At 39.8% G+C, this 26,735-nt stretch overlaps 1 protein-coding gene across 1 annotated transcript in view; it reads left to right on the top strand.

The window, feature by feature from the left end:
• Positions 1–11,258, top strand: part of LOC111143150 (general transcription factor IIB) — a 32,632-nt gene extending 21,374 nt beyond the window's left edge. Inside the window, exons 4-8 of the mRNA XM_022496655.1 lie at positions 601–734; positions 5,193–5,339; positions 5,472–5,601; positions 8,133–8,414; positions 10,747–11,258. Of these exons, the coding sequence (XP_022352363.1) occupies positions 601–734; positions 5,193–5,339; positions 5,472–5,601; positions 8,133–8,414; positions 10,747–10,880 (827 nt within the window). The 3' untranslated portion in view covers positions 10,881–11,258. The remainder of the gene's footprint in view (positions 1–600; positions 735–5,192; positions 5,340–5,471; positions 5,602–8,132; positions 8,415–10,746) is intronic.
• The last annotated feature ends 15,477 nt before the right edge of the window (positions 11,259–26,735 follow it).

Genomic DNA, 26,735 nt, shown 5'->3' with positions numbered 1-26,735 from the left:
TAATATCATTGTGAGCAGTGTTTTCAGGTGTGTGTGTGTGTGTGTGTGTGTGTTTTTCTGTGCCTCTTGCAAATTTTGGTTCTGAATCATATTTATCTTTGCATCACGTATGAATGGCTTTATTTTGTTATTTGTCTTTATTTTGACTAATTCTTTTTCTTCCAAGAGTTAGAATATGACTGTTTATAGGACAATATTTAAAGAGGGTTATGGGGGCTCCTTAGTGGCTCAGTCAATTAAGCGTCTGCCTTCAGCTTAGGCAGATCCCAGGTTCCTGGGGTCAGTCCTGCATCAGGCTCCCTGCTTAGTGGGGTGTCTGCTTCTCCCTCTACCCTTTCTTCCTGTTCATGATCTCTCTCTCTCAATCTGTTTCTCAAATAAATAAAATATTTTAAAATAAATAATAAATAGGGTACTTATTGGACTTGCATAGTTGTTAAAGGAATGCTTCAGGACAGATGTCTGCGACGTGATACTTAAGCTGGAGCCTAGATGTCCGTGTTGAGATTTCCTAGAATAAAAGGGCCAAGTTGGGTATTACACAGTGTTCATTAAATCTTGTCCTGACAAGACCATTTAGATTGGTGTTTACATTTATAGGTGACCGGGTCATCGATGTGGGGTCTGAATGGAGAACTTTCAGCAATGATAAAGCAACAAAAGATCCATCCCGAGTTGGAGACTCTCAGAATCCTCTTCTGAGTGATGGAGATTTGTCTACTATGATTGGCAAGGTAATCGAACCTCTCTCTAGGAAATAGAAAGTGTGGACTGACCATAGACCTGGGAGTGTGGGAACTTTGCAGAAGTATCTCTCACTGCTTCCATGAGGAATTTTGACCTGAGAAAGTAAGATTTACCAGTAATACAATTGTGAATGATTATTCCCTTACACATTTTTTCCACCTTAAAGGGGAGATCAGCAGGTCGTGATAACAGTGTCTTTATATCTCAGGCCCTTGTTTCCATGATATTGTGCACAGAAATTGAATGTAGTGTGATCTTTATGCATTCATATTGATATGTTCCTTGAATATTATGAATGTCTTTTCTTTTCCCCCCACTGAGCTAAATTGTAGCTCAATATAGCCTATTTTCTAATATTGGTGGATTTGTGACTTACCTAAGCCACGTACTTAAGCTTCACGTTCGTCCTCAGTTAGGTGAGAATACGAGTACTTCATAGAAATTTTGAGGGTTACATGGAAATGTAGGTAAAGTTTTTATAACACACATGTAGTGTGTGTTCAGTAAATGGTAGCTGTTGCTGTTAGGTAAGGCAGCAGTGTAATCTGTCTGGCAACCTGGCTTCTTTTTGCTCTTTTATCTGAACTGGAAGTAGTGGTGGCCATATCCCAAAGAACTAATAGAGGGATGCTATTTCAGGACCTAATCTATACTCCTCCAGTCTGTTTTCAAGAAAATATTATGAAAAAGGTCGTTAATTATGCTCTATAAAGTACATATAAAATTTGATGCTTTATAAAGTACATATAAAATTTGAGAACCACAGTGTAGGCTTGATTAAAGTTGATACTATTATATTCAGAAATATCTTTGGGTGATTTCTACATTTACTTCAGCCTTACAGGCTGGGGGATAAAAGTATACTTAGGACATTTTAAAATCTGAGATTGCAACTAATTGAATCTGTGACTTCTTTTAATTTTTAAATTTTTTCAGTAGGAAGTACATGACTCAAACACAAATATAAAAAGAACACAATTTTCTTCACCCTTGACCCCCAAACTCAGTTCCCAGTGCAACCTCCTTTCCCTGTCAGAAACCAGTAACCACTATCGCTAGTTCTCTTCTGTATCCTTTGACAGTTGTTTATCCTACATGGCAAAAATGAGTTTTTTAAGGTGTTAAATTTGTCATATACTAGATTTCTATATGTATTTGGGACTATTTCCAGACTTTCTATCTTGTATCGTCCTGGCCCTGTCAAGTCAGATGTCACACCGCACTGTTAGTATCCCATAGCTTTAGCTCTTCCTCACTGCTCTGCCTTCTCAGCATTTTCTTCACTCATCTTTTCCATTTAAAGTTTAGGATGCGGCACTTTTTTTTTTTTTTTTTTTTTTAAGTTATTTTCAGCGAAGCGTTGGTTAGATATATTTGCAAATTGACTTAGGGAAAATCAACTTCTTCCTGATAAATCTTCTGTCCAAAAATATAGTATGCTTTTCCATCTCCTTAAGTCATATGTGTCCTTCTAGAGAGGTTTTCTTCATAAAGATCTTTTATGTTTAAGTTGATTCCTAGGTACTTATTTTTTTGTTGTTTTGCATTTGGAGTATTTCTCTTTCATTGCCTTATAACTGGTTAGTTGGACATATGAAGGCTATTGATTTTTGTTTAATTTTGACCTTGCCTCTCATGGATTCTGTTATTTATAGCAGTTTTACAGTATCCTAGGTATTGAGTATCCTAGGTATTCAGAAAAACTATCTGTAAATAGTTTATCGCTTCCTTCCCAAATGAGTACCTCTGATTTTTCTCTTGCTTAATTTTTTTAATTTTTAATTATTTTTTATCTTAAGTAAACACACCCCATGTGGGGCTTGAACTTACAATCCCAAGAACAAGAGCTGCAGGTGCTACTGGCTGCACCAGCCAGGTGCCCCCCTGTCTTGCTCTCCTTGCCTAATTTTAAAATGTTAACCATCTTCGGAGCTTTCAGTGAATTGTGATCTTTTTGCTGGTGAACGGTCTTGCTTTGATGTGATGGTTGCTGAATGGTAGGTAGCTTTGGCAGTTTCTTAAAATAATGAAGTTTACCCATCAACTGATTCTTCCTTTCACATGTGATTTCTCTGTAGCTTGTGATACTGTCCGATAGCATTTTACCCACAGAAGAGCTTGTCTCAGAATTGGACTTCGTCCTCTCTGACCCTGCCGCTTCTTTGTCACCTAAGTTTATTTAATATTCCAAATCCTCTGTTGTCGTTCCAACCATCTTCACAGCATCTTCACCAGGAGTAGAGTCCAGCTCAGGAAACCACTGTCTTTGCTCATCCGTAAGAAGCGGCCCCTCCTCCGTGAACGTTTGATCAGGAGACCGCAGCCATCCAGTCACATGTTCAGGCTCCCCTGCTGCTTCTAGTCCTCTCGCTGTTTCCACCACATCTGCTGTCCCTGCCTCCACTGGAGTCCTGAGCCCGCCAGGTTACCCATGAGGCTGGAATCAACTTCTTCCAGACTCCTGTTCATGTTGATATTGTGAGCTCTTCTCATCAGTCATGAATGTTCTTAATGGCATGTAGAATGGTGAATCCTTTCCAGTTCTTCAGTGGACTCTGCCCAGGACCATCAGAGGAAACACTTGCTGTGGCACCTGTAGCCTTACGAAATATGTTTCCTAAATAAGCCTTGAGAGTAGAAATCACTCTTTGATCCACGGGCTGCAGGATGGATGTTGTGTTAGCAGGCGTGAGAACAACAGTAATCCCATTGTCCAGCTCTGTCAGAGCCAGAGCTCCCCCAGACAGTCCAGGTGTATTGTCAGTGAGCAGTCATAGTTTGAAAGCCATCTTCTTTTCTGAGCAGTAGTTCTCAATAGTGGGCTTAAAATACTTAGTAAACCCTGTTATAAACAGATGCGCTGTCATCCAGGCTTTGTTGTTTTATTTCTAGAGCATAGGCAAAGTAGATAGCATAATTGTTAGGGGCCCTAGGATTGTCAGACTGGTACATGAACATTGGCTTCAACTTCAAGTCACCAGCTACATTAGGCCCTAACAACAGAGACAGGCTGTTGAATCTTTGAAGCCAGGCATTGACCTCTCTCTCCTCTCCAGCTGAGGAAGTCCTAGATGGCATGTTCTTCCAGTAGAAGGCAGTTTCTTCTACATTGAAAATCTGTTGTTGAGTGTGGCCACCTTCATGAATTCTCATAGTTGCGTCTTCTAGAGAACTTGCGGCAGCTTCTCTGTCAGCACGTGCCCTTCATCTTGTGCTCTATAAGAGATGGCTTCTTTTCCTTCAATCTCAGAAACAAACCTCTGCCAGCTTCCGACCTCTCTCCTGGGGCTTCCTTACCTCTCTCAGCTTTCACGAATTGGGGAGTTAGGGCCTTGCACTGGATTAGGCACTGGCTTAAGGGAATGTTGTGGCTGGTTTGATCTTCCATCCAGGCCATTAACACTTTCATATCATCAAGATATCAGCAAGAAGGCTGTTTCGCTTTCTTATCATTTGTGTGTTCGCTGGAGAGTAGCACTTTTAATATCCTTCAAGAACATCTCCTTGGCATTCACAACTTGGCTTTTTGGCACAAGTGGCCTAGCTTTCAGCCCATCTCAGATTTTGACATGCCTTCCTTTACTAAGCTTAATCATTTCTAGCTTTTGATATAAAAGTGAGAAGCATGTGACTATTCCTTTGACTCAGAGAGGCCATTAAAGAGTTATGAATTGGCCTAATTTCAGTATTGTTGATTCTTAGGAAACAGGAAGGCCCAAGGAGAGGGAGAGAGATGGGGGAACAGCTGCTCAGTGGAGCAGTCAGAACGCACAAATTTATTAAGCTTGCCTTCTTCTAAGTGTGCAGTTTTTGGAGCCCCAAAACGATTAAAATAGTAACATCAAAGATCACTGATCACAGGTCACCATGAGAAATAGAGTAAGTTGGAAATGTTGCAAGAATTACCAACATGTGACCGAGACCTGAAGTGAATAATGGCACCAGCAGACTTGCTCAACGTGGGGTTGCCATAAACCCTCAGTTTGTTAACAGCAGTACACAAATATAATCTCTGCCAAGTGCAGTAAATGACGCACAATAAAACAGGGTATGCCTTTTTTCTTCACTAATTACTGTGCTGGCCTGGGGCGTGGGAGAAAGATTTTCTAATTTGAAGAAGTACCTATTTGTAGTGTTTTGTGAGTTTTTATCAAAAAATGGCTTTTGAGTTTCATTTGCTTGCCTTTATAGCACCTTTGGAGATGATCCTTTGATGTTTCTCTTTGGTCTGTTAATGTGATGGTTGATATTACTGGGTCCTCTCACAGATACTCATTTAAACCATCTCAATCTGGTACTTGTTCTACTAAGGAATAAGGAGGAAGCACAGGGTAGAATTCTTGGGCTTACGCAGTCAGATCGTGGAAGTTGTTTTCTTAAAAATGTCTGTTCATTCATATTTAAAGAATCTTTTTTGCATAAAGTTGTAAAACTTTGTTTTATAGGGTACAGGAGCTGCCAGTTTTGACGAATTTGGCAATTCTAAGTACCAAAATCGGAGAACAATGAGTAGTTCTGATCGTGCAATGATGAATGCTTTCAAAGAAATCACTACTATGGCAGACAGAATCAACCTCCCTCGGAATATAGTTGTAAGTTCTTGTCTGTCTCCTTTAAGCCATTCTGGCATTGACTTAGCATAATTTAATGAACACATGAAATTTTGATATTGCAACTAATTAAATGGCCTAGAGTTAATTAAACTTAGTTTCTTTGCTTTGAAGGATCGAACAAATAATTTATTCAAGCAAGTGTATGAACAGAAGAGCCTAAAGGGCAGAGCTAATGATGCCATAGCCTCCGCTTGTCTCTATATCGCCTGTAGACAAGAAGGGGTTCCTAGGACATTTAAAGGTAAGTTTTTAGTTGCAAAGATTGCAAAAGTTATGTAATAACAGTGATAAAGTAACAGACCAAAGTCAAGCAGCTTTGACATTATGTAGCTGTCATGTTTTTCTGGTTACATATTGTAATCCATCTTAGTATCATTTCCAAATGTCTCTTTATTTTATTCCTTGACAGAAATTCATTGTATGATCTTAACCATATTCTTTTCAGACTATTTTCCCATGTAACGTCGCTTTAGTTCATGTGAGCTCTGTGTTCTTTGCTCATGAGATCTTTTGAACTGACTCTTTTGGGGTGTTTGAGGCCTGGCATCATAAGCCAGAGGGCGCCTTCCCTACTAGTTAAGTCTACACACTTGATGCATGGAAAACCATTCCCGCTCCCAGCACAGGTCTCTACCGTGAAGGAGTCAAGCCTTAGAAAACATCAGCGCCATTTGTTTCAAGTTACACAGTTTGCACTTTCACACTTAATGTCGGAGGCTTTGAGAGAACTAGTATTTTCTGTCCAGTTTGCAGTCACAATGAATAGTTAACAGCTGTTCAGAGAGGCTGTGGGGCTTCCTCTTTCACCGCCAGGGTTCATTTCTGTGTAAGACTTTCATTACCTTTCATTCATCAGTGCATATTTTACTATGAGGCATGGCTTTTATCCTCATCATCTTTTTGGTTATTAAAACTTAAAACTAAGGCTTTTGTTAAATTTGTTCTGAAAGTGGTAGTTTAATTTTTAGACAACAGGATCAAATATTTGATCTCATTTTGTTACAGCCTGTAATCCCAGAGATTGCCCGTGCATGTGACTTCACATAGCTTGAGAAGTATTCTTTAGCTTTCAGTGTTTTCTTTCATCTTGATATACCTACTCCTTACAACATACATAAATACATACATAAATATCATACATACATAAATATCAACGAAGTTTTAGAATTTTTGAAGCAACTTGTCTGAATTGAAATTGAGAGAAGTTAATATTGAAATAATAAGAACCTACATTTAACTTGTTTAAGACTTACTTGAAATGTGATAAATACTTAAATTAACAGAGGGGGTGCCTGGATGGCTCAGTCAGTGAAGCACCTGACTCTTGTTTTGGCTCAGGTCATGATCTCAGGCTCATGAGATCAATCAAGTCCAGCACCAGGCTCTGTGCTCAATGCAGAGTCTGCTTGAGAGTCTCTCTCCCTCTCCATCCTCCCTGCATCTCCCCCTACTTGTGCACACTCTCTCTAAAAAATAAATCTTTTTAAATTAACTGAGAAATTTTAAATTAGCTCTGTGGGAACTATCACTGAGAAGATCAGAAATTCATTTATAAGGCATGATTTGTTCTTTATTGATGTAATTGATACATTATATACCATATATCCCATATATACCATAGGTGAATTTTGGGTGCACAATATTATACATTTGACCCTTGAACAACATGAATTTGAACTGCATGTATCTACTTATATGCAGATTTTTTTGACGTATAGTGTAGCACTGCAAGTGTAGTTTCTCTTACGATTTTAATATTGTCTTCTAGCTTTATTCTAAAAAGAGAGTATATAATACAAATACAAATGTTGACTATTATCACTAAGGCTTTTAGACAACAGTACGCTATTGGTAGTTAAGTTTTTGGGAAGTAAAAAATTGCACATAGATTTTTGTGCTGGAAATTGGCACCCCTGGCCCCTGAGTTGTCCAGGGGTCAACTGTAATTTGACATCTGTTACATACTACAGAGCAATCACTAAAAGTCTAGTGACCATCCATCACCGTACAGTTGACTCCCTTCACTCATTTTGCCTACTCCCCAACTCCTTTCCCCTCTCATAACCACCAGGGTGTTCTCTGTGTGTCCATGAGTTTGTTTTTATTCATTTGTTTTTGTTTTTAGATTCCACATACTATGCATAATACCCTCTAGGTCTGTGCATGTTGTTGCAAATGAGGAGATCTCATTCATTTCTGTGATTGAATATTGTGTGTTGGTATATGTACCTACCACTTCTTCGTCCATCCCTCCACCGATGACATTTAGATTGTCTCCATATCTTTTTGAATCTGTGTCTTTGTATTCTTTTTATAAATACCCAGAAGTGGAATAGCTGGATCATAAAGTATTTCTATTCCTGGTTTTTTTGAGGAGCCTCCATCTTTTTCCATAGTGGCTGCGCCAGTTTACATTCCCACCAGCAGTGCATGAGGGTTTCAGTTTCTCACATCCTTTCCCCTCTCCAACACTTGTTATTTCTTGTCTTTTTGATAATAGCCATTCTGACCAGTTTGAGGTGATATCTCATTGTGGTTTTGATTTGCATTTTCCTATAATTAGTAATGTTGAGCATCTTTTCATGTGCCTGTTGGCCATCTGTATGTTGTCTCTGGAAAAATCTCTATTCAGATCCCTCTGCCTATTTTTTAATCAGGCTGTTTAAGGCATGATTGCACTTTTGCAATCAGAATGTATTTTATAATCAGAAATGATGTATTCTTAAATGAACCGTATGACTTACATGGATTTATTTAATTTTTTCCTTTCAGAAATATGTGCTGTGTCACGAATTTCTAAGAAAGAAATTGGTAGATGTTTTAAACTTATTTTGAAGGCTTTAGAGACCAGCGTGGATTTGATTACAACTGGGGACTTTATGTCCAGGTTTTGTTCCAACCTTTGTCTCCCTAAACAAGTGCAGATGGCAGCTACACATATAGCCCGTAAAGCTGTGGAACTGGACTTGGTTCCTGGAAGGAGCCCGATTTCTGTGGCGGCGGCAGCCATTTACATGGCTTCACAGGCATCAGCTGAGAAGAGGACCCAAAAAGGTAGGCCTCTTTCTCAGGAAGAATAGTGATGAAATTGTGAAGGCTGTAGTATGTAATTGTATTTCCATTTTTTTTTTTTAAGATTTTATTTATTTATTTGACAGACAGAGATCACAAGTAGGCAGAGAGGCAGACAGAGAGAGGAGGAAGCAGGCTCCCCACTGAGCAGAGAGCCTGTTGCGGGGCTCGATCCCAGGACCCCGGGACCAATACCTGAGCTGAAGGCAGAGGCTTTAACCCACTGAGCCACTCAGGTGCCCTGTATTTCCATTTTAAGTACAAAGCCGGTAAATATCGGAACTCACATTTAAGAGAGAATTTCTTCTTTGGGGCACCTGGGTGACGCAGGTCATGATCTCAGTGTTGTGAGATTGAGCTCCATGTCGGGCTCCATGCTCAGTGGAAAGTCTGCTTGAGATTTTCTCTCTCCCTCTCTCAAATAAATAAATCTTAAAAAAAAGTAGTTTCCTGGAATCAAAACTTAACAGCAAAATACTGTATTTTTGTAAGTGATTCATAAATAAAAATGTTTATAGGCATAACTCTGTATGGACACACTTTTCCCATTCAAATTAAGTATTTTAGTTTCTACATTTTTCATTTCTAGAAGTTATTTTTGTCACCCTGAAACAGTTATTTTGAATAGTCCTCCTTTCCCCCACAAAATTTAGCTTTTTAGATCTAGAGAGTTTGGGGGCCGCACTTGTTTCCCACTTCCCAGCATGACCTCCTACAGTGGGTACTAGCAGTTCATGCTGACCATCAGGTTGTAACATTCTCTGAAGCCTGTTCTCTTTCTCCTTTCAAACGTTACTCAGTTTCTTAATGAAGACACTGACATACAAGTAGTTTCAACCTTCTAAAAGCCACTTTTGAGTTTATTGTTGTAGGGGAACTTGCAAACAGAAAGAAGTGCTAAGTGAATTTCTTTACAAGCATTTATTCATTAATTACTTTTGTGATCCTCAAAAAGATCTATAAAGGAAAAACAGTCCATTCTAAATTTAAAAGTGAGATAGTGAGAGGACTGGCTGCACTGACTATAACACCCTATTAAGAACAGCCTTTCACCTCTGCTCAGGCTGCAAGTTTCTATATTAATAAAAGTAATACATTATATAGAAGAGTGATTAGAAAGAAGAAGCCAACCATTAGTTACTTAAATGTGCCATTATCCATTCCTTTGGCCTTAATTTTGAGAAGACTCAAGGAAATTTTGAGTCTTCTGGTAAAATTGAGAAGTTAAAACTAAGCCGAGTGTCCTTACCTTTATTCCAATCAACAGCACAAAAGTGTTTATCTTGGCACTTTTTGCTGTTTGTGTTACATGAAGTTTTTGGGTTTTTTTGAGATGTAAGCCCTTTTCTTCCCTTCCCAGCAGCCAGTTGACAGTCACCATCTCCATGCCTAGAAGACAGGTAACAAATGTAACACAACATGAGACGACATTTAAAATGAGCTCATTGCACACTGGTGGCAGGCATCCACACTGAAAATCCGTAAAACCTTAGGCGTTGATCTGTGAAAAGGTGGTAAAATGAGTTTGCAGTAAAGCCTATGTTTTAAAAATCCATTTTGATTAAGAATTTATGATCAAACAGTTGTCACATAGCAGTCCCTTGGGACTCCTTTTAATAAAAAGGAAAAAGGTGACAATGACTTTGAAGGGTAAAACTAGATCTCCTAGGCTTCTGTAATAGACTAGAAATACGTGAACTCCCAATGCTCAGTGTTATGTGTCTGTTAACATTGAAAACATCTACATGATGCTAGAATGTACTGCTGTATTAAGTAGATGCATACTGTCTGATGTACTAAGTAGAAAAATGAGGTAGGACAGTCTTTAACGTATGATTCCAAAAGAATCTTTTAACAGAAGAACAGAATTTACTACGGGTGTTACAGGGGAACTTTTAACATGGAAATAATAAAGTGAGTTTATAAGAATGTATTCATAGATTGCTTCCATGATCCTCAGAAAGACTTCTGTGAAGGAAAAGCAGTCAGTTCTCAAAAGGACGGCTAGTACAAGAGTTCTCGCTCCTAGTGCTGTGCCCTGAGCACTCTTCCCGTGGCCTGCAACGAGTAGAGCTCTTCATACGGCCGAGACAGCCCTTTGAGGTGATAGGGATAACTGCCGTTATTACTGTTACCAACCATAGCCCTCCTACCTACCTTTTAGTATGGATTTGCATTGTTAGGTTTTGAAAGTCAACGTCCCTGGGGTTTTCAGTTTGGATTTTATACTACTCTATCTCACACATTGGAATGCAGGTTGTAGATGGGAGATAAGATGGAAGTTGGAATTAATATTTTGATTTTTGTCTTTTAGAAATTGGAGATATTGCTGGTGTTGCTGATGTTACAATCAGACAGTCTTACAGGCTAATCTATCCTCGAGCCCCAGATCTGTTTCCTACAGACTTCAAATTTGACACCCCTGTGGACAAACTACCACAGCTGTAAACTGAGGCAGCTAATGTCACTCTTCTCAACACTGAACTTGGCCTGTTGTACATAGCCTATACCAAGTGCTGGATTGAGCCTCTCTTTAATAAGAAAAAACAAAAGACATGGTACGCATTCCAGGGCTAAATATTAATTGCTTGGCATTCTGTATGTATATACTAGTAAAACATATTTAATGATTTAAATTTCTTATTGAATTTGCTTTCTTTTGTAGCAATCTAGGAAACTGTATTTTGGAAGATATTTGAAATTATGTAATTCTTGAATAAAATGTTTTTCAAAACTAAAGTTTTTGTTATAATTACATGTTAAATGTAATTTATAATTACAAATAATGCATATCATTACAGCTAATAAAGCTGATAGAGGTCCTTGTTTTGTTTCTTTTCATGTATATTTTGTTTATATAACAAAGTCAGGCTTTGGGAACCACCGCTGACGCCAGAAAAATCAAAGAGGGTGTGTGCAATTTGTATATGTATATATATATAAAAGCCAGAGTGGTAAACTGGACCTTGAAAGGCATTTTGCAATTTTTGGATGTTAACACTTCATTTTATAGAACCTGCATCATCTGTAATTATTTTTATTTACTAAGATACTCATAGGGTAAAGAATATTCAAAATAGATTATTGGGCCTAGGAATGTCCAGGGATTCTATTTAATAAGCATGCCCCCACCCCGTAGGTGATTAGGATGTGTAGGTGTTTTGCATATCACTCTTAGAGGAACATCTTGACTATAATCTTAACTAGGCACTGAAGGTAAAGACCAACAGAATTTTGCCCTTTTACCAAGTAGGTAGTTTGTAAAGGGACTTGAATCCATGCTAATAAACATCACCTTACAGTGTGAACTGCACTGCCTTAAAGCAGGTGGTCCCGGTTCTCACACATCTCTCAAGAGTTCAGCACTAGATTAGAAGGATGTCTCCTGTTGCGGTCTAGTAGACAGATTGACACTCTGGTCCGAAAAGGGACTTTCTCCTCTAGAAGATCAGACTTTCTCTCATTTCTACTGACCGTGGAAGGGGACCATGAAGACAAATGGTATTTCTCCTTTGCACAAAACATAGGACACAAACGGTACTACTCAAAGCTGGGAGAGAACACCAGAGAAATAAGCACAAGAACAGCAGTGATGACTCCAGGCAGAACCCATGCCACCCAGAACAAAACCCAGGAAGAAGAAATCATCTTTGGCCTCACGGGCACCATATCTTTGGTCCCGGGCACCACACCCTTCCATCTTTCCAAGCATGGACTGAGCACAGCAGTCCTCTCCTCTGATGCTCCCCAGTTTCTAGTGACTGACCACAAAAGTTCCCACCCACTAAAGACTTCTCTGCAAGCCGCAACCAGTTAGCTAGATCTTAAAATAGTTATTTTTGCTATTATCGAAAGTCCGTACATGCACATTAGAAACATTTGGAAAATGCATCATGAAAATACCCACAAGCCACTTGGAAATAAACACCAATATTTTGATATTTTGTTCTTTCCAGCTGTTCGGCTATGCTGTATTTTTAAAATATAGTTGCAGTCCAGGTATAATAATAGGATTTGTTTAGTATTTTCATTTCCCTGCTTACAAAAATGTATTCAGTAACTAAAAAAGTGGAGAGAAGCATAAAGGGGATTAAAAACCCTAGCCCTGGGGCACCTGGGTGGCTCAGTGGGTTACACCTCTGCCTTCGGCTCAGGTCATGATCTCAGGGTCCTGGGATCAAGCCCCGAATCGGGCTCTCTGCTCAGCGGGGAGCCTGCTTCCTCCTCTCTCTCTCTGCCTGCCTCTTTGCCTACTTGTGATCTCTGTCAAATAAATAAAATCTTAAAAAAAAAAAAAAACCCTAGCCCCTGCCACTTAGGTATGTCACCATTTTGGTCTATTTTTTGTGTTCTATACATTTTTTTTCCTCATTCTGTACTTAATTTTCTTAAGAATATAAGCTGGTTTTTTTTCTATTAACATATAATGTTTATCATTTGTTTCAGGGATATAGGTCATTAGTCTTCCATTAATTCACAGCACTCAACGCAACACAAACCCTCCCCAGTGTCCATCACCCAGCCACCCCATCCCTCCCACCCTTCCTCCCCTCCAGCAACCCTCAGCTTGTTTCCTGAGATGAAGTCTCTTATGGTTTGTCTCCCTCTCTGGTTTCGTCTTGTTTCATTTTTTCCTCTCTTCCCCTATGATCCTCTGCCTTGTTTCTTAAATTCCACATATTAGTGAGATTATATAAAAACTTTCAGGACAAACAAAAAGAATTAGTGATCACCAAACCAGTCCTACAAGAAATACTTAAAAGTGTCCTCTAAGCAAAGAGAGCCCAAAGGTAACATAGACCAGAAAAGAACAGAGACAATATACAGTAACAGTCATCCTACAAGCAATAAAATGACACTAAATTCATAACTTTCAGTAGTTACCCTGAATGTAAATGATCTAAATGCCCTAATGAAAAGACACAGGTTATCAGATTAGATTAAAAAAGCAAGACCCATCAATATGCTGTCTGCAAACTTTAGACCCCAAGACACCTCCGGATTTAAAGTGAGGGGATGGAAAACAATTTAACATGCTAAAGGACATCAAAAGAAAGCTGAGGGGGCAATCCTTGCACCAGACAAATTAGATTTTAAACCAAAGACTGTAATAAGAGATGAGGAAGGACACTATCATAAAGGGTCTATCCAACAAGAAGATACAACAGTTTTAATTATCTATGCCCCTAACATGGGAGCGGCCAATTATACAATCCAATTAATAAAATTAAAGAAACATATCAATAATAATACAGCCATAGTAGGGGACAAAACACCCCCTCACCCCCCTCACTGCAATGGACAGATCATCGAAGTAAAAGCTCAATAAGGAAATAAGGGCTTTGAATGACACACTGGACCAGATGGACATCACAGATATATTCAGAATATTCCAACCTAAAGCAACAGAATACACATTGTTCTCTAGTGCACATGGAATATTCTGCAGAATAGATCACATTCTGGGTCACAAATCAGATCTCAACCAGTACCCAAAGATTGGGATCATTCCCTGCATATTTTCGTACCACAATGCTTTGAAACTAGAGCTCAACCACAAGAGGAAAGCTGGGAAGAACTCAAATACATGGAGGCTAAAAAGCATCCTGCTAAAGAATGAATGGGTCAACCAGGAAATTAAAGAAGAATTTTAAAAATTCATGGAAACAAATGATAATGAAAACACAACTGTTCAAAATCTGCGGGATGCAGCAAAGGCAGTCATAAGAGGAAAGTATATAGCACTGTGATCTGCACCTTTAAAAAACTTGGATCAGCAGAACTATTTTAAAGATTAATCTAGGGCAGAAGATATGTTTGGGAAATGGAGTCTATATTCTGGTAGGTATCTCTTAAATAAAATTCTAGTTTTTAAAAATTCTGTGTCACATATGCTTCAATCAGTTTAACTTCATTCCAGATATTCAAGGAAAAATGCCAGGTCAAAAGGTAAAGTAGTAGTCGTGTCACTTCTCTTTTCTTCTCCCCCACCTCCAGCCTCTGAGTGTGGGTGTTCTCGAGGCATATGGGTGTGTTTGGAGTCCATGAATTGTTAGTGACCCTTTGGGGGAGTCATTTAATGTGACAACTGGAACATTTTCACTTAGGGAAAAGGGGACAATCCACGGCAATTCCATATTTTGGCCTCTGTGCCCTCTAGCATCCCCCCCCCAACGCCCCAATGGGACCTATTCCTTATTTGTCCATCTGCTTCAAGGCTGTTACAAATAGAGGTTTATGGCTGGCTGATTATCTCCCAAAATCCACTCGTGATGTGGAGTGTTCAAGTGCAACGAGTGGATCTTAGTATGGTAAAATTACTAACACTTAGCAATTAAATCCTGGCCAGGTCCTTCTAACCAGTGAAAGGGATCTGACATATTCTAAACCAGTGATTGTGCAGGTTTTTATTTGTCTTTTGCGGTCTGGAAAATCTCCCTGTACACCAGGGGACACCCACCCTGTTGAGGGCTGAAATCGAAGCCAGCTTCGATCGGGCCCACATTTTAGCGGATTAGGAATATTAGAAATGTAAGGCAATTTCTGTGAAGATAAAGTAGGTCCAACCTGTTCATGCTAGCATCTTTAAACAGTTGAAATCTTAGTTAATTAATATGGTCCCAGACTCTCTGGAAGCCACTTTCATTGACAATCTCTGCTACAAGTTTGAAGATTTAATCATAAATTTCATGGAATCTGAGTTTAAGCACTCTGGTCCGATTTCCCCATTTTATAGATTAGAGAAACCCGGAGAAACCAAAAGACCTGTCCAAGTTAACTTAGCAGGAGACAGAGGACTAACTCTGGTCTCCTGGTCACACAATTCAGTGCTGTTTGCTGTTAAACTATGCTGTTGAGGCTTATTTTCCAGGAGGCTGCCTCAGGGTTGACTTTATTTGTAGCCTTCAAATACAATTCTGTTCAGTTCAACAAAATCATTCAATGCAATACTTGTATCTGGCTTTTGGGGGGAAAGCTCTTCATAGCGAGTTTCTGAATTCTTTTTAAATCAGCTCAGGTGACAAGGAGTTAATAGCTAGAAACTGCTCTCTAGCTCTTCCTCTGAACTAAATGCTTCCTAAACTAGATGCCTCTTGATAGTAAGCCTTTGTGTTCAAACCAACAAATGTACTTTACCCATGGTTGTCTTTGGTTTCTGAGCTAATTTTCTATCACAGGTGCAAGATTTACTTTAATTATCAAGATGAACAGCTGAGGGGGTCAGCCTATTACCCATCTGGTCCTAATCCAGCCAGGAGGCCTCTCTGTGCCCCATGCCAATATTTCTAATTGTCAATGGCCCTGACTTTTCCTGTTGCTGGAGTTTTAATCTCATCTGCCAATTGTGGAGCTACGGACAGATTCCCTGGCCCCCTAAACACCTCCCTACTCACCCCCTCCCGGATATTTCCACAGACACACTCCCTTCAACAGGATCTCAAAATTGTAAGGTGTCACAAGTACCGTTCCAGGCCCACAGAGGCCAAGCAGGTCTCACAAACATAAACTTCCATTCCTTGTGCTCACTGGCATCTCTCTGGCCGGGGGAGACTTCTAACTGCCAACGCAGGAGGCTGAAACTCAGAGTGAAAGAGGGAGAGGGAAAAGGTGACCACAGAGCTTTGCTTTCCCTCTGCACAGTATCAGAACAATTCTCATGCCCTCTCTGTGATCAGCATCAGCCTGTGGCTGGCACAGACATTATTGGAAATGATAAATGTTTTCAGACATCTGAGAAAGAAGGAAGATCACTGGTATGCGAGATACTTAATAAGAGCAAGAAAACAAGTAGAAGTGATGTTACGTTGAATTTAAGATTCTGCCAAGAAATATTTTGTTTTAAATTGACATAAGTGACAAAACCACAATAGGACTGTGTGTAACGCTCTTAGAGGTATTGAAAAGGCTGGTGTGCTCTACCTCTTTCCAAAACATGGGTTTTGGGGGGGGAGAGTTCCATGAGGCTCCCAGATGAAGACACGTCAGTCATGCTGAATACTTCACTGGGGGGTACTTAAGCAGAAACTTGGCTGCTCTGCCAGAGGTTTCTTGGAATGTTTCTTGGAATGGCTCCTTCTAGTTCTATGATGATGAGACACCAGAAAGCCAAATGATGGACCTCGAAATTTCAACCCCCTCCCACATGGCTGTGGCCAACAGATCGCACCTGCTATACAGTCAGCTCCTCTCACTGTTCTAATTTGTGAATGTGAGGGTGAACTGCACGTGCCGGAGCCACGTCTGCATCCTCCCATGGAAGCCCCAGGCCTCCACAGTTTGATGTCCCTGCTCTAGAGGACCATTAAAATGCCTCTTAAACATGTTACTAAAAAAATAATAAAACCATTACTGAATACCCACTATCTCTAATATGCAGATAGAAGACGGTAAGGATAGACTCAAAGCCATAGCCAAAATGTGTCGGGGCCAAAGCCCAGGCCCCTTCTGTCCCCAAACTGGGCCCCCACCCTGCTTTTGCTCTGGTTATCTTATGTGTTGAAGTAACACTGAAGATTGTGCTTGAAAGGGAAGATTAAAAATGAAGGAGCGGGGCGCCTGGGTGGCTCAGTGGGTTAAACCTCTGCCTTTGGCTCAGGTCATGATCCCAGGATCCTGGGATCGAGCCCCACATCGGGCTCTCTGCTCAGCGGGGAGCCTGCTTCTACCTCTCTCTCTGCCTGCCTTTCTGCTTACTTGTGATCTCTGTCAAATGAATAAATAAAATCTTTAAAAACAAAAGAGCAGAGCGCTCTGGGGTATTTAAAAAAAAAATGAAGGAGCAACTCTAACTCCTTCATTTAACAGATGAGAACAGTGGGGTGAAATGTTCACCTATCACTAGTGGGGTGAAATCATGTGTCCCAGGTCCCACTACTAGATGGTAGCAAAATGATGGCTAGTCCCAGCCCTCTTGCCACCTCCATGTGCTGATTTTCAAAATGGTTCTTTTTTTTTTTTTTAAGAGTTTATTTATTTGTCAGAGAGTGAGACAGAGTGTGCACAAGCAGGCAGAGAGGCAGGCAGAGGCTGAGGGAGAAGCAGTCTCCCTGCCGAGCAAGGAGCCTGATGCGGGACTCTATCCCAGGACCCTGGGATCATGACCCGAGCCGAAGGCAGCGGCTTAACTGACTGAGCCACCCAGGCGCCCCCAAAATGGTTTTTGTCTTAAGTGACAGCATGTATGTGGAAGTTCCCTAGATGAAGAGGGATGAAGCTTGCATAAGTGATGATTTTGGGGGGCTTGTCAGAGGGACGCCTTCCTCGTCGGGCTGGAGCCCAGCGGCAGTTCATGTCAACAACTGATCTTAGGTTGCATCTCCATCACTCCTGACTGTGTGGTATTATTCTAAATGTCTTTGTAGAGGGCCAAGCAGGCCACTTATTGTCCACTGTGTAGACTCTGGAGGTACGAGAGTCAAGTGATGGGCGAAGCTGTTGTGCACGGACACAATGAGACAGTGTTAAGAGGTGTGGACGGAGCCCAAGGGCATCAGAGAGGAGGAAAGGCTCATTCCACATGTGTGCAAAAGAGCGGGGCATAAAGTGGGGAAGAAAGGCTTTTTTACTTGGAAAAGGCTTTTGGAAGCTAAGTGGAAATCACATTGGTGGAGAGATATGCCTGGGATGTGGCTGGTACATGGCCCCTTATGGGCCACATGTCGTCGGTCCCAGTCCTTTGTCTCTACCACATAAATGGTGCTTGCTCATGTACTTTTCTCCCTTCTAATGGCCACAGCCTACTTTAGGCCTTTATCACCCGCCACGACTGCTGAGGCGGCTCCCAGCCAGCGCTCCTGCCTTCAGTCTGGCCCCCTCTGATTCTTTCTCCATGTGGCAAATCTAATCACACCTCCACCAGCTGAAAATGTTTCAGGGCCTCTGAGGCAGAGACAGTTTATCAGGAAACTAAGGAAACTTGACATGCATGGGCACAGGTCTTTCAAGGTTCTGAACTTAACTTTTGTAGCCATAAATACAAATCAGGGATTTCTTAAATAGGGCCCCATTGTATCTGAATTCTGTACAATTTAGAATTGTATACACTTCTGGCCCCACAAAACTTAGATCTCCTCTTGTGATAAAGCATCCTTTCAGTATGGTGTGTACAAGTCCTGGGCATAGGACCCTTTCTTTCCTCATCTGTACGCACCTACCCCATTGCAGTTTATCCGTACACTCCAGCCACAGTCAAGTTTCATTTCCTCAGAAGTGCCAGGCCACAATGTAATGATTAAAATGTGTAACTTTAGGGGCACCTGGGTGGTTCAGTGATTTAAGCATCTGCTTTCAGCTCAGGTCATGATCCCAGAGTCCTGGGATCCAGTCCCGTGTTGGGCTTCCTGCTCAGGGGTGAGTCTGCTTCTTCCTCTACCCCTCCCTCCTGCTTGTGATCTCTCTCTCTCTCTCTCTCTTTTTTCTCTCTCTCATGCTCTCTCTCTCTCTCTCTCAAATAAATAAATAAAATCTTGAGAAGTGTTATGTTCTTTCATCTATGGGAAATCTCAAATATATCCTCTCTCTTAGAACCATTCCTGGTCTCCCCTTCCCTCGGCTCAATACTACTCAGGTATCAAGCTAAGTCCCAAGACATCTGAGAAGTCCTCACTGACTCCCCAGCCTGGATTTCTGAGGTACTCCCAGAGCACCTTGCCCTCACCTCAGAGGAGGCTTGATCACACTACACTGTCATTGCCAGTGACTTAAATGTGCCCCTACTGGATTGTATGCTCTACGGAGCCATTGTCTTGTTAGTTGGCACTAGTATCTGGTGACCAGTAATAGGGGATCAATAAATATTTTTTGAATGAATAAACATCATATCTTCATTTCTAATGTTGGTCAAACAACATATAATGAGGCCACGTCCTCCCCATTTGGACAAAGCAGGAATTTTTTTTTTTTTTTGTATTTTTGATAGCATAAAATTTAGCTGTAAAAAAAGTTCTTTGAATTTCAAGTTTCCCTTTGAAATTGGCTATTCACAGAAATAGAACAAACAATCCTAAAATTTGTGTGGAACCAGAAAAGACTCAAACTGAAACAATCTTGAGAAAGAAGAACAAAGTTGAAGGCATCACACTCCCTGATTTCAAGCTATATTACAAAGCTACAGTAACAGTATGGTTTGGGCATAGAAACAGACACAAAGATCAATGGAACAGAATAGAGAGCCCAGAAATAAATGCTTGCATATATGTCAATCACTTATCAACAAAGGATCCAAGAATATACAATGGGGAAAGGAAGGTTTCTTCAGAAGATGGTTTGGGAGAATTGGACAGTCACAAGCAAAACTGAAACTAGACCACTGTCTTATATCATACACAAAAATTAACATGAATTATAAAAACCTGAATGTAATGCCTGAAACCATAAAACTCCTAGAAGAAAACATAGATGGTGAGCTCCTTGACACTGGTCTGGGTAATGATTTTTTTAGATTTGATACCAAAAGCAAAGGCAACAAAAGCAAAAATAAACAAGTGGAGACTGCACCAAACTAAAAAGCTCTGAATAGCAATGGAAACTCATCAACAAAAAGGCAACCTACTAAATGGGATAAAATATTTGCAAACCAAATATCTGATAAGGCATTAATATCCGCAACATATAAGGAACTCAAACAACTCAATTAAAAAATGGGCAGAGGACCCGAATAGACATTTTTTCTAAAGAAGACAAACAGATGGCCACCAGGTACTTGAAAAAAAAAGCTCAACATCACTCAGCATCAGGGAGATGCTGATCAAAACCACAATGACATATCACCTTACATCTATTAGAATAGAAACTGTGGAAAAGACAAAGACCAAGTGTTGGCAAATATGTAGGGCAAAGGGAGCCCTTGTGCACTGTTGGTGGGAATGCAAACTGGTGCAGCCACTCTGGAAAACAGTATGGAGGTTCCTCAAAAAATAAAAAAAATGGGATTACCATATAATTCAGGAATACCACTTCTGAGTATTTATCTGAAGAAAACAAAAACAAACTTGAAAAGATATCTGTACCCCATGTTCATTTCAGCATTATTTATAATAGCCAATATATGGAAACAACTTCGATGTCCACCAGTGGATGAATGGATAAAGTAGAAATTATATGCAATGGAATATACACACAAACACATTATTCAGCCATAAAAAGAAGGAAACATTGCCATTTGTGACAACATAGATGGACCTTGAGGGCATTGTGCTAAGTGGAAAAAGTCAGAGAAAGACAAATGTTGTATAACCTCAGTTATATGTGCAATCTGAAAAACAAAACAATACACCAAGCTCATAGATGGGACAGATTGGTGGTTGCAGAGGTGGTGTTGGCAGGGGGCATGCAGGGGGGTGGTGAAATGGGTGAAGGTGATCAAAAGGTACAAACTTCCAGTTATAAAATAAATAAGCCATGGGGATATAATGTAGAGTACGGTGACTATAGTTAATACAACTATACTGCATATTTGAAAGTTGCTAAGACAAGAATATCTTAAAAGTTCTTATCACAAGAAAAAAGTTTCTGTAGCTAAGTATGGTGAAAGACATTAATCATATTTACTTTGGCAATCATCTTGCAATATATACAAATGCCGAATCATCATACTGCACACCTGAAACAAATATATTATATGTCAATGATATCTCAATAAAAAAAAGAAAGAAAATTTGCTGAATATAACCAAAAGAGTTCATTTGTTTGGGAGGATTATAAATTTATGACTAAAACTTTATTCATTTATAGATCAAATTGTACAGCCCCAAACTCTTTAGGTTTCTTTTCCCATTCTATACAAGTTCCTAGAACAGAGGAAGTGACTTTAGTTAAAAAGAGAAAGTTCAGGGTGCCTAACTCTCAGTCAGAAGAATACGTGACTTGATCTCCTGGTCATGAGTTTGAGCCCCATGTTGGGCATAGAGATTAATTAAACAAACTAACAGAGAGAGAGAGAGAGAGAGAGAGAGAGAGAGAGTTCAAATTCTTACTATAAAGATGGTTCTGAAAATATTTCAGAAGAAAAGAAAGGGCTGGTTTTGAAAAAGCCCACCTTGTATCATATGAGTGATCTGAAATAAAGATGGATTGGATTCTTTTCTTTTGATTGCCTTTAGCTTAAAACTGAAGAGACAGTTTGTAATTCTATAAGAAAAACAAGTTGGGGGAAGGGGATGGGGGGGAATAAAGGCAACTTTTAGGATGATTTAGGTAAGTCTAAAGCACTCTGTAGAATACAGTGTAATTATTAAAACGTGTAAATTTAGGGGCACCTGAGTGGTCCAGTCACTTAAGTGTCTGCCTTCATCTCAGATCATGATCCCAGGGTCCTGGGATCCTGCATCGAGTCCTGCATCAGGCTCTCTGCTCAGTGGGGAGTATTCTTCTCCCTCTGCCTGCTGCTCCCCCTGCTTGTGTGTGCATGCTCTGTCAAATAAATACATAAAATCTAAGAAAAAAAGGAGAAAAAAGTGTGAATTTAATCACTGAGAAAATATTTCAGATGTCATTCTAAAGAGAAATAGAATGAAAATTTATAGTCCAAATGAAGGGTTTATAAGTTAATGGAGAACCAGCATGTTAGAGGAGTAAACATGAGACTGAGGAAAGAACCACTCACTCAGTCTCCCAGAGTTGAATTTTTCCATTTCTTTTCTTTAATTTTTTTACTAACATATAATGTATTATTAGCCCCAGGGGTGAAGGTCTGTCAATCATCAGGTTTACACACTTCATAGCACATACCTTCCCCAATGTCCATAACCCCACCACCCTCTCCCTACCCTCCTCACCCCAGCCACCCTCTGTTTTGTGAGACTAAGAGTCCCTGATGGTTTGTCTCCCTCCAGATCCCATCTTGTTTCATTTTTTTCCTTCACTACCCCTCAAACCCCCCATGTCTCCTCTCATATTCTTCATATCAGGAAGATCATATGATAATTGTCTTTCTCTGATTGACTTATTTCACTAAGAATAATACCCTCTAGTTCCATCCACATTCGTCACAAATTGCAAGATTTCATTTCTTTTGATGGTTGCATAGTATTCCATTGTATATATATACCACCTCTTCTTTATCCATTCATCTGTTGATGGACATCAAGGTTCTTCCCATAGTTTGGCTATTGTGGACATTGCTGCTATAATTGCAGATGCCCCTTCAGATCACTCCATTTGTATCTTTAGGGTAAATACCCAGTAGTGCAATGGCTGGTTCATAAGATAGTTCTATTTTCAACTTTTTGAGGAATCTCCATGCTATTTTCCAGAGTGGTTGCACCAGCTTGCATTCCCACCAACAGTATAGGAGGGTTCCCCTTTCTCCTCATCCTTGCCAGCATCTGTCATTTCCTGACTTATTAATTTTAGCCATTCTGACTGTTGTGAGGTGGTTTTCATTGTAGTTTTGATTTGTATTTCCCTGATGCTGAGTGATATGGAGCACTTTTTCATGTGTCTGTTGGCCATCTGGATGTCTTCTTTGCAGAAATGTCTGTTCATGTCCTCTGCCCATTTCTTGATTGGATTATTTGTTCTTTGGGTGTTGAGTTTGCTAAGCTCTTTGTAGATTTTGGATACTAGCCCTTTATCTGATATGTCATTTGCAAATATCTTCTCCCATCTGTCAGTTGTCTTTTGGTTTTGTTAACTATTTCCTTTGCTGTGTAAAAGCTTTTGATCTTGATGAAGTCCCAATAGTTCATTTTTGTCCTTGCTTCCCTTGCCTTTGACGATGTTCCTAGAAAGAAGTTACTGCGGCTGAGGTTGAAGAGGTTGCTGCCTGGGTTCTCCTCAAGGATTTTGATGGATTCCTTTCTCACACTGAGGTCCTTCATCCATTTTGAGTATTTTTGTGTGTGGTATAAGGAAATGGTCCAGTTTCATTTTTCTGCATATGGCTGTCCAATTTTCCCAACACCATTTGTTGAAGAGAGTTTTTTCCATTGGAGATTCTTTCCTGCTTTGTCAAAGATTAGTTGACCAGAGAGTTGAGGGTCTATTTCTGGGCTCTCTATTCTGTTCCATTGATCTATGTGTCTGTTTTTGTGCCAGTACCATACTGTCTTGATGATGACAGCTTTGTAATAGAGCTTGAAGTCCGGAATTGTGATGTCACCAACTTTGGTTTTCTTTTTCAACATTCCTCTGGCTATTCGGAGTCTCTTCTTGTTTCATATAAATTTTAGGATTATTTGTTCCATTTCTTTGAAAAAAAAAAAAGATGGGATTTTGATAGGGATTGCATTAAACGTGTAGATTGCTTTAGGTATCATAGACATTTTCACAATATTTGTTCTTCCGATCCAGGGGCATGGAACATTTATCCATTTCTTGGTGTCTTCCTCAATTTCTTTCATGAGTTCTTTATAGTTTTCTGAGTATAGATTCTTTGCCTCTTTGGTTACTTTTATTCCTAGGTATCTTATGGTTTTGGGTGCAATTGTAAATGGGATTGACTCCTTAATTTCTCTTTCTTCTGTCTTGCTTTTGATGTAGAGAAATGCAACTGATTTCTGTGCATTGATTTTATATACTGACACTTTACTGAATTCCTGTACAAGTTCTAGCAGATTTGGACTGGAGTCTTTTGGGTTTTCCACATAAAGTATCATATCATCTGCAGAGAGTGATAGTTTGACTTCTTCTTTGCTGACTTGGATGCCTTTAATTTCTTTTTGTTGTCTGATTGCTGAGGCTAGGACTTCTAGTACTATGTTGAATAGCAGTTGTGATAATGGACATCCGTGCCATGTTCCTGACCTTAGTGGAAAATCTTTCAGTTTTTCTCCATTGAGAATGATATTTGCGGTGGGTTTTTCATAGATGGCTTTGATGATATTGAGGTATGTGCCCTCTATCCCTACGCTGTGGAGAGTTTTGATCAGGAAATGCTTGTCAAATGCTTTTTCAGCATCTATTGAGAGTATCATATGGTTCTTGTTCTTTCTTTTATTAATGTATTGTATCACATTGATTGCTTTGTGGATGTTGAACCAACCTTGCAGCCCTGGAATAAATCCCACTTGGTCATGGTGAATAATCCTTTTAATGTACTGTTGCATCCTATTGGCTAGTATTTTGGTGAGAATTTTCGCATCTGTGTTCATTAAGGATATTGGTCTGTAATTCTCTTTTTTGATGGGATCCTTGTCTGGTTTGGGGATCAAGGTGATGCTGGCCTCATAAAATGAGTTTGGAAGTTGTCCTTCCATTTCTACTTTTTGGAAGAGTTTCAGGAGAATAGGAATTAATTCTTCTTTAAATGTTTGGTAGAATTCCCCTGGGAAGCCACCTGGCCCTGGGCTCTTGTTTGTTGGGAGATTTTTGATGACTGCTTCAATCATCTTACTGGTTATGGGTCTGTTCAGGTTTTCTATTTCTTCCTGGTTCAGTTGTGGTAGTTTATATGTTTCTAGGAATGCATCCATTTCTTCCAGATTGTCAAATTTGCTGCCGTATTGTTGCTCATAATATGTTCTTATAAAGATTGTTTGTATTTCTTTGGTGTTGGTTGTGATCTCTCCTCTTTCATTCATGATTTTATTAATTTGGGTCCTTTCTGTTTTCTTTATGTTAAGTCTGGCTAGGGCTTTATCAATCTTATTAATTCTTTCAAAGAACAAGCTCCTAGTTTCATTGATTTGTTCTATTGTGTTTCTGTTTGTTTGTTTGTTTCTATTTCATTGATTTCTGCTCTGATATTTATTGTTTCTCTTCTCCTGCTGGGTTTAGGCTTTCTTTGTTGTTCTTGCTCCAGCTCCTTTAGGTGTAGGATTAGGTTGTGTATTTGAGACTTTCCTGTTTCTTGAGTAAGGCTTGTATCACTACATATTTTCCTCTCAGGACTGCCTTTGCTGTGTCCCACAAATTTTGAACAGTTGTGTTTTCATTATTATTTGTTTCAAATTAAATTAAAAAAAGACATTATCATTTGTTACCATAAATTTTTTCAATTCTTCTTTAATTTCCTGATTGACCCATTCATTCTTCAGAATGATGCTGTTTAGTCTCCATGTATTTGGGTTCTTTCCAAATTTCCTTTTGTGATTGAGTTCTAGCTTCAGAGCATTGTGGTCTGGAAATATGCAGGGAATGATCCCAATCTTTTGATACCGGTTGAGACCTGATTTATGACCCAGGATGTGATCTATTCTGGAGAATGTTCCATGTGCACTTGAGAAGAATGTGTATTCTGTTGCTTTGGGTTGGAATATTCTGAATATATCTGTGATGTCCATCTGGTCCAGTGTATCATTTAAGGCCTTTATTTCCTTGTTGATCTTTTGCTTCATGATCTGTCCATTTCAGTGAGGGGAGTGTTAAAGTCCCCTACTATTATTGTATTATTGTCAATGTGTTTCTTTGATTTTGTTATTAATTGGTTTATATAGTTGGCTGCTCCCATGTTAGGGACATAGATATTTAAAATGTTAGATCTTCTTGTTGGACAGACCCTTTGAGTATGATATAGTGTCCTTCCTCATCTCTTATTATAGTCTTTGGCTTAAAATCTAATTGATCTGATAGAAGAATTGCCACCCCAGCTTTCTTTTGATGTCCATTAGCATGGTAAATTGTTCCCCCCCCACCCCACTTTAAATCTGGAGGTGTCTTTGGGTCTAAAGTGAGTTTCTTGAAGACAGCATATTTTTTTAAAAGATTTTATTTATTTATTTATTTGACAGAGAGAGAGAGGGATCACAAGTAGGCAGAGCAGCAGGCAGAGAGAGGGGGAAGCAGGCTCCCTGCCGAGCAGAAAGCCCGATGCAGGGCTCAATCCCAGGACCCTGGGATCATGACCTGAGCTGAAGGCAGAGGCTTAACCCACTGAGCCACCCAGGCACCCCTTGTAGACAGCATATTGATGGGTTTTGTTTTTTTATCCATTCTGATACCCTGTGTCTTTTTTTTTTTTTAAAGATTTTATTTATTTGACAGAGATCACAAGCTGGCAGAGAGGCTGGCAGAGAGAGAGGAGGAAGCAGGCTCCTTGGTGAGCAGATAGCCTGATGTGGGGCTCGATCCCAGGACTCTGAGATCATGAACCGAGCCGAAGGCAGAGGCTTTAACCCACTGATCCAGCCAGGTGCCCCACCCTGTGTCTTTTGATTGGGGCATTTAGCTCATTTACATTCAGGGTAACTATTGAGAGATATGAATTTAGTGCCATTGTCTTGCCTGTGACTATTACTGTATATTGTCTCTGTACCTTCCTGGTCTACTACTTTTAGGCTCTCTCTTTGCTTAGAGGACCCCTTTCAATATTTTCTGTAGAGCTGGTTTGGTGTTTACAAATTCTTTTAGTGTTTGTTTGTCCTG

This window comes from Enhydra lutris, unplaced genomic scaffold (assembly GCF_002288905.1).
Source record: "Enhydra lutris kenyoni isolate GAN:26980312 unplaced genomic scaffold, ASM228890v2 scaffoldscaffold9, whole genome shotgun sequence".
In the NCBI taxonomy this organism is placed as follows: domain Eukaryota; kingdom Metazoa; phylum Chordata; class Mammalia; order Carnivora; family Mustelidae; genus Enhydra; species Enhydra lutris.
Note: the sequence above shows the minus strand (reverse complement) of the source record. Positions and strands in the feature narration are given on the sequence as shown.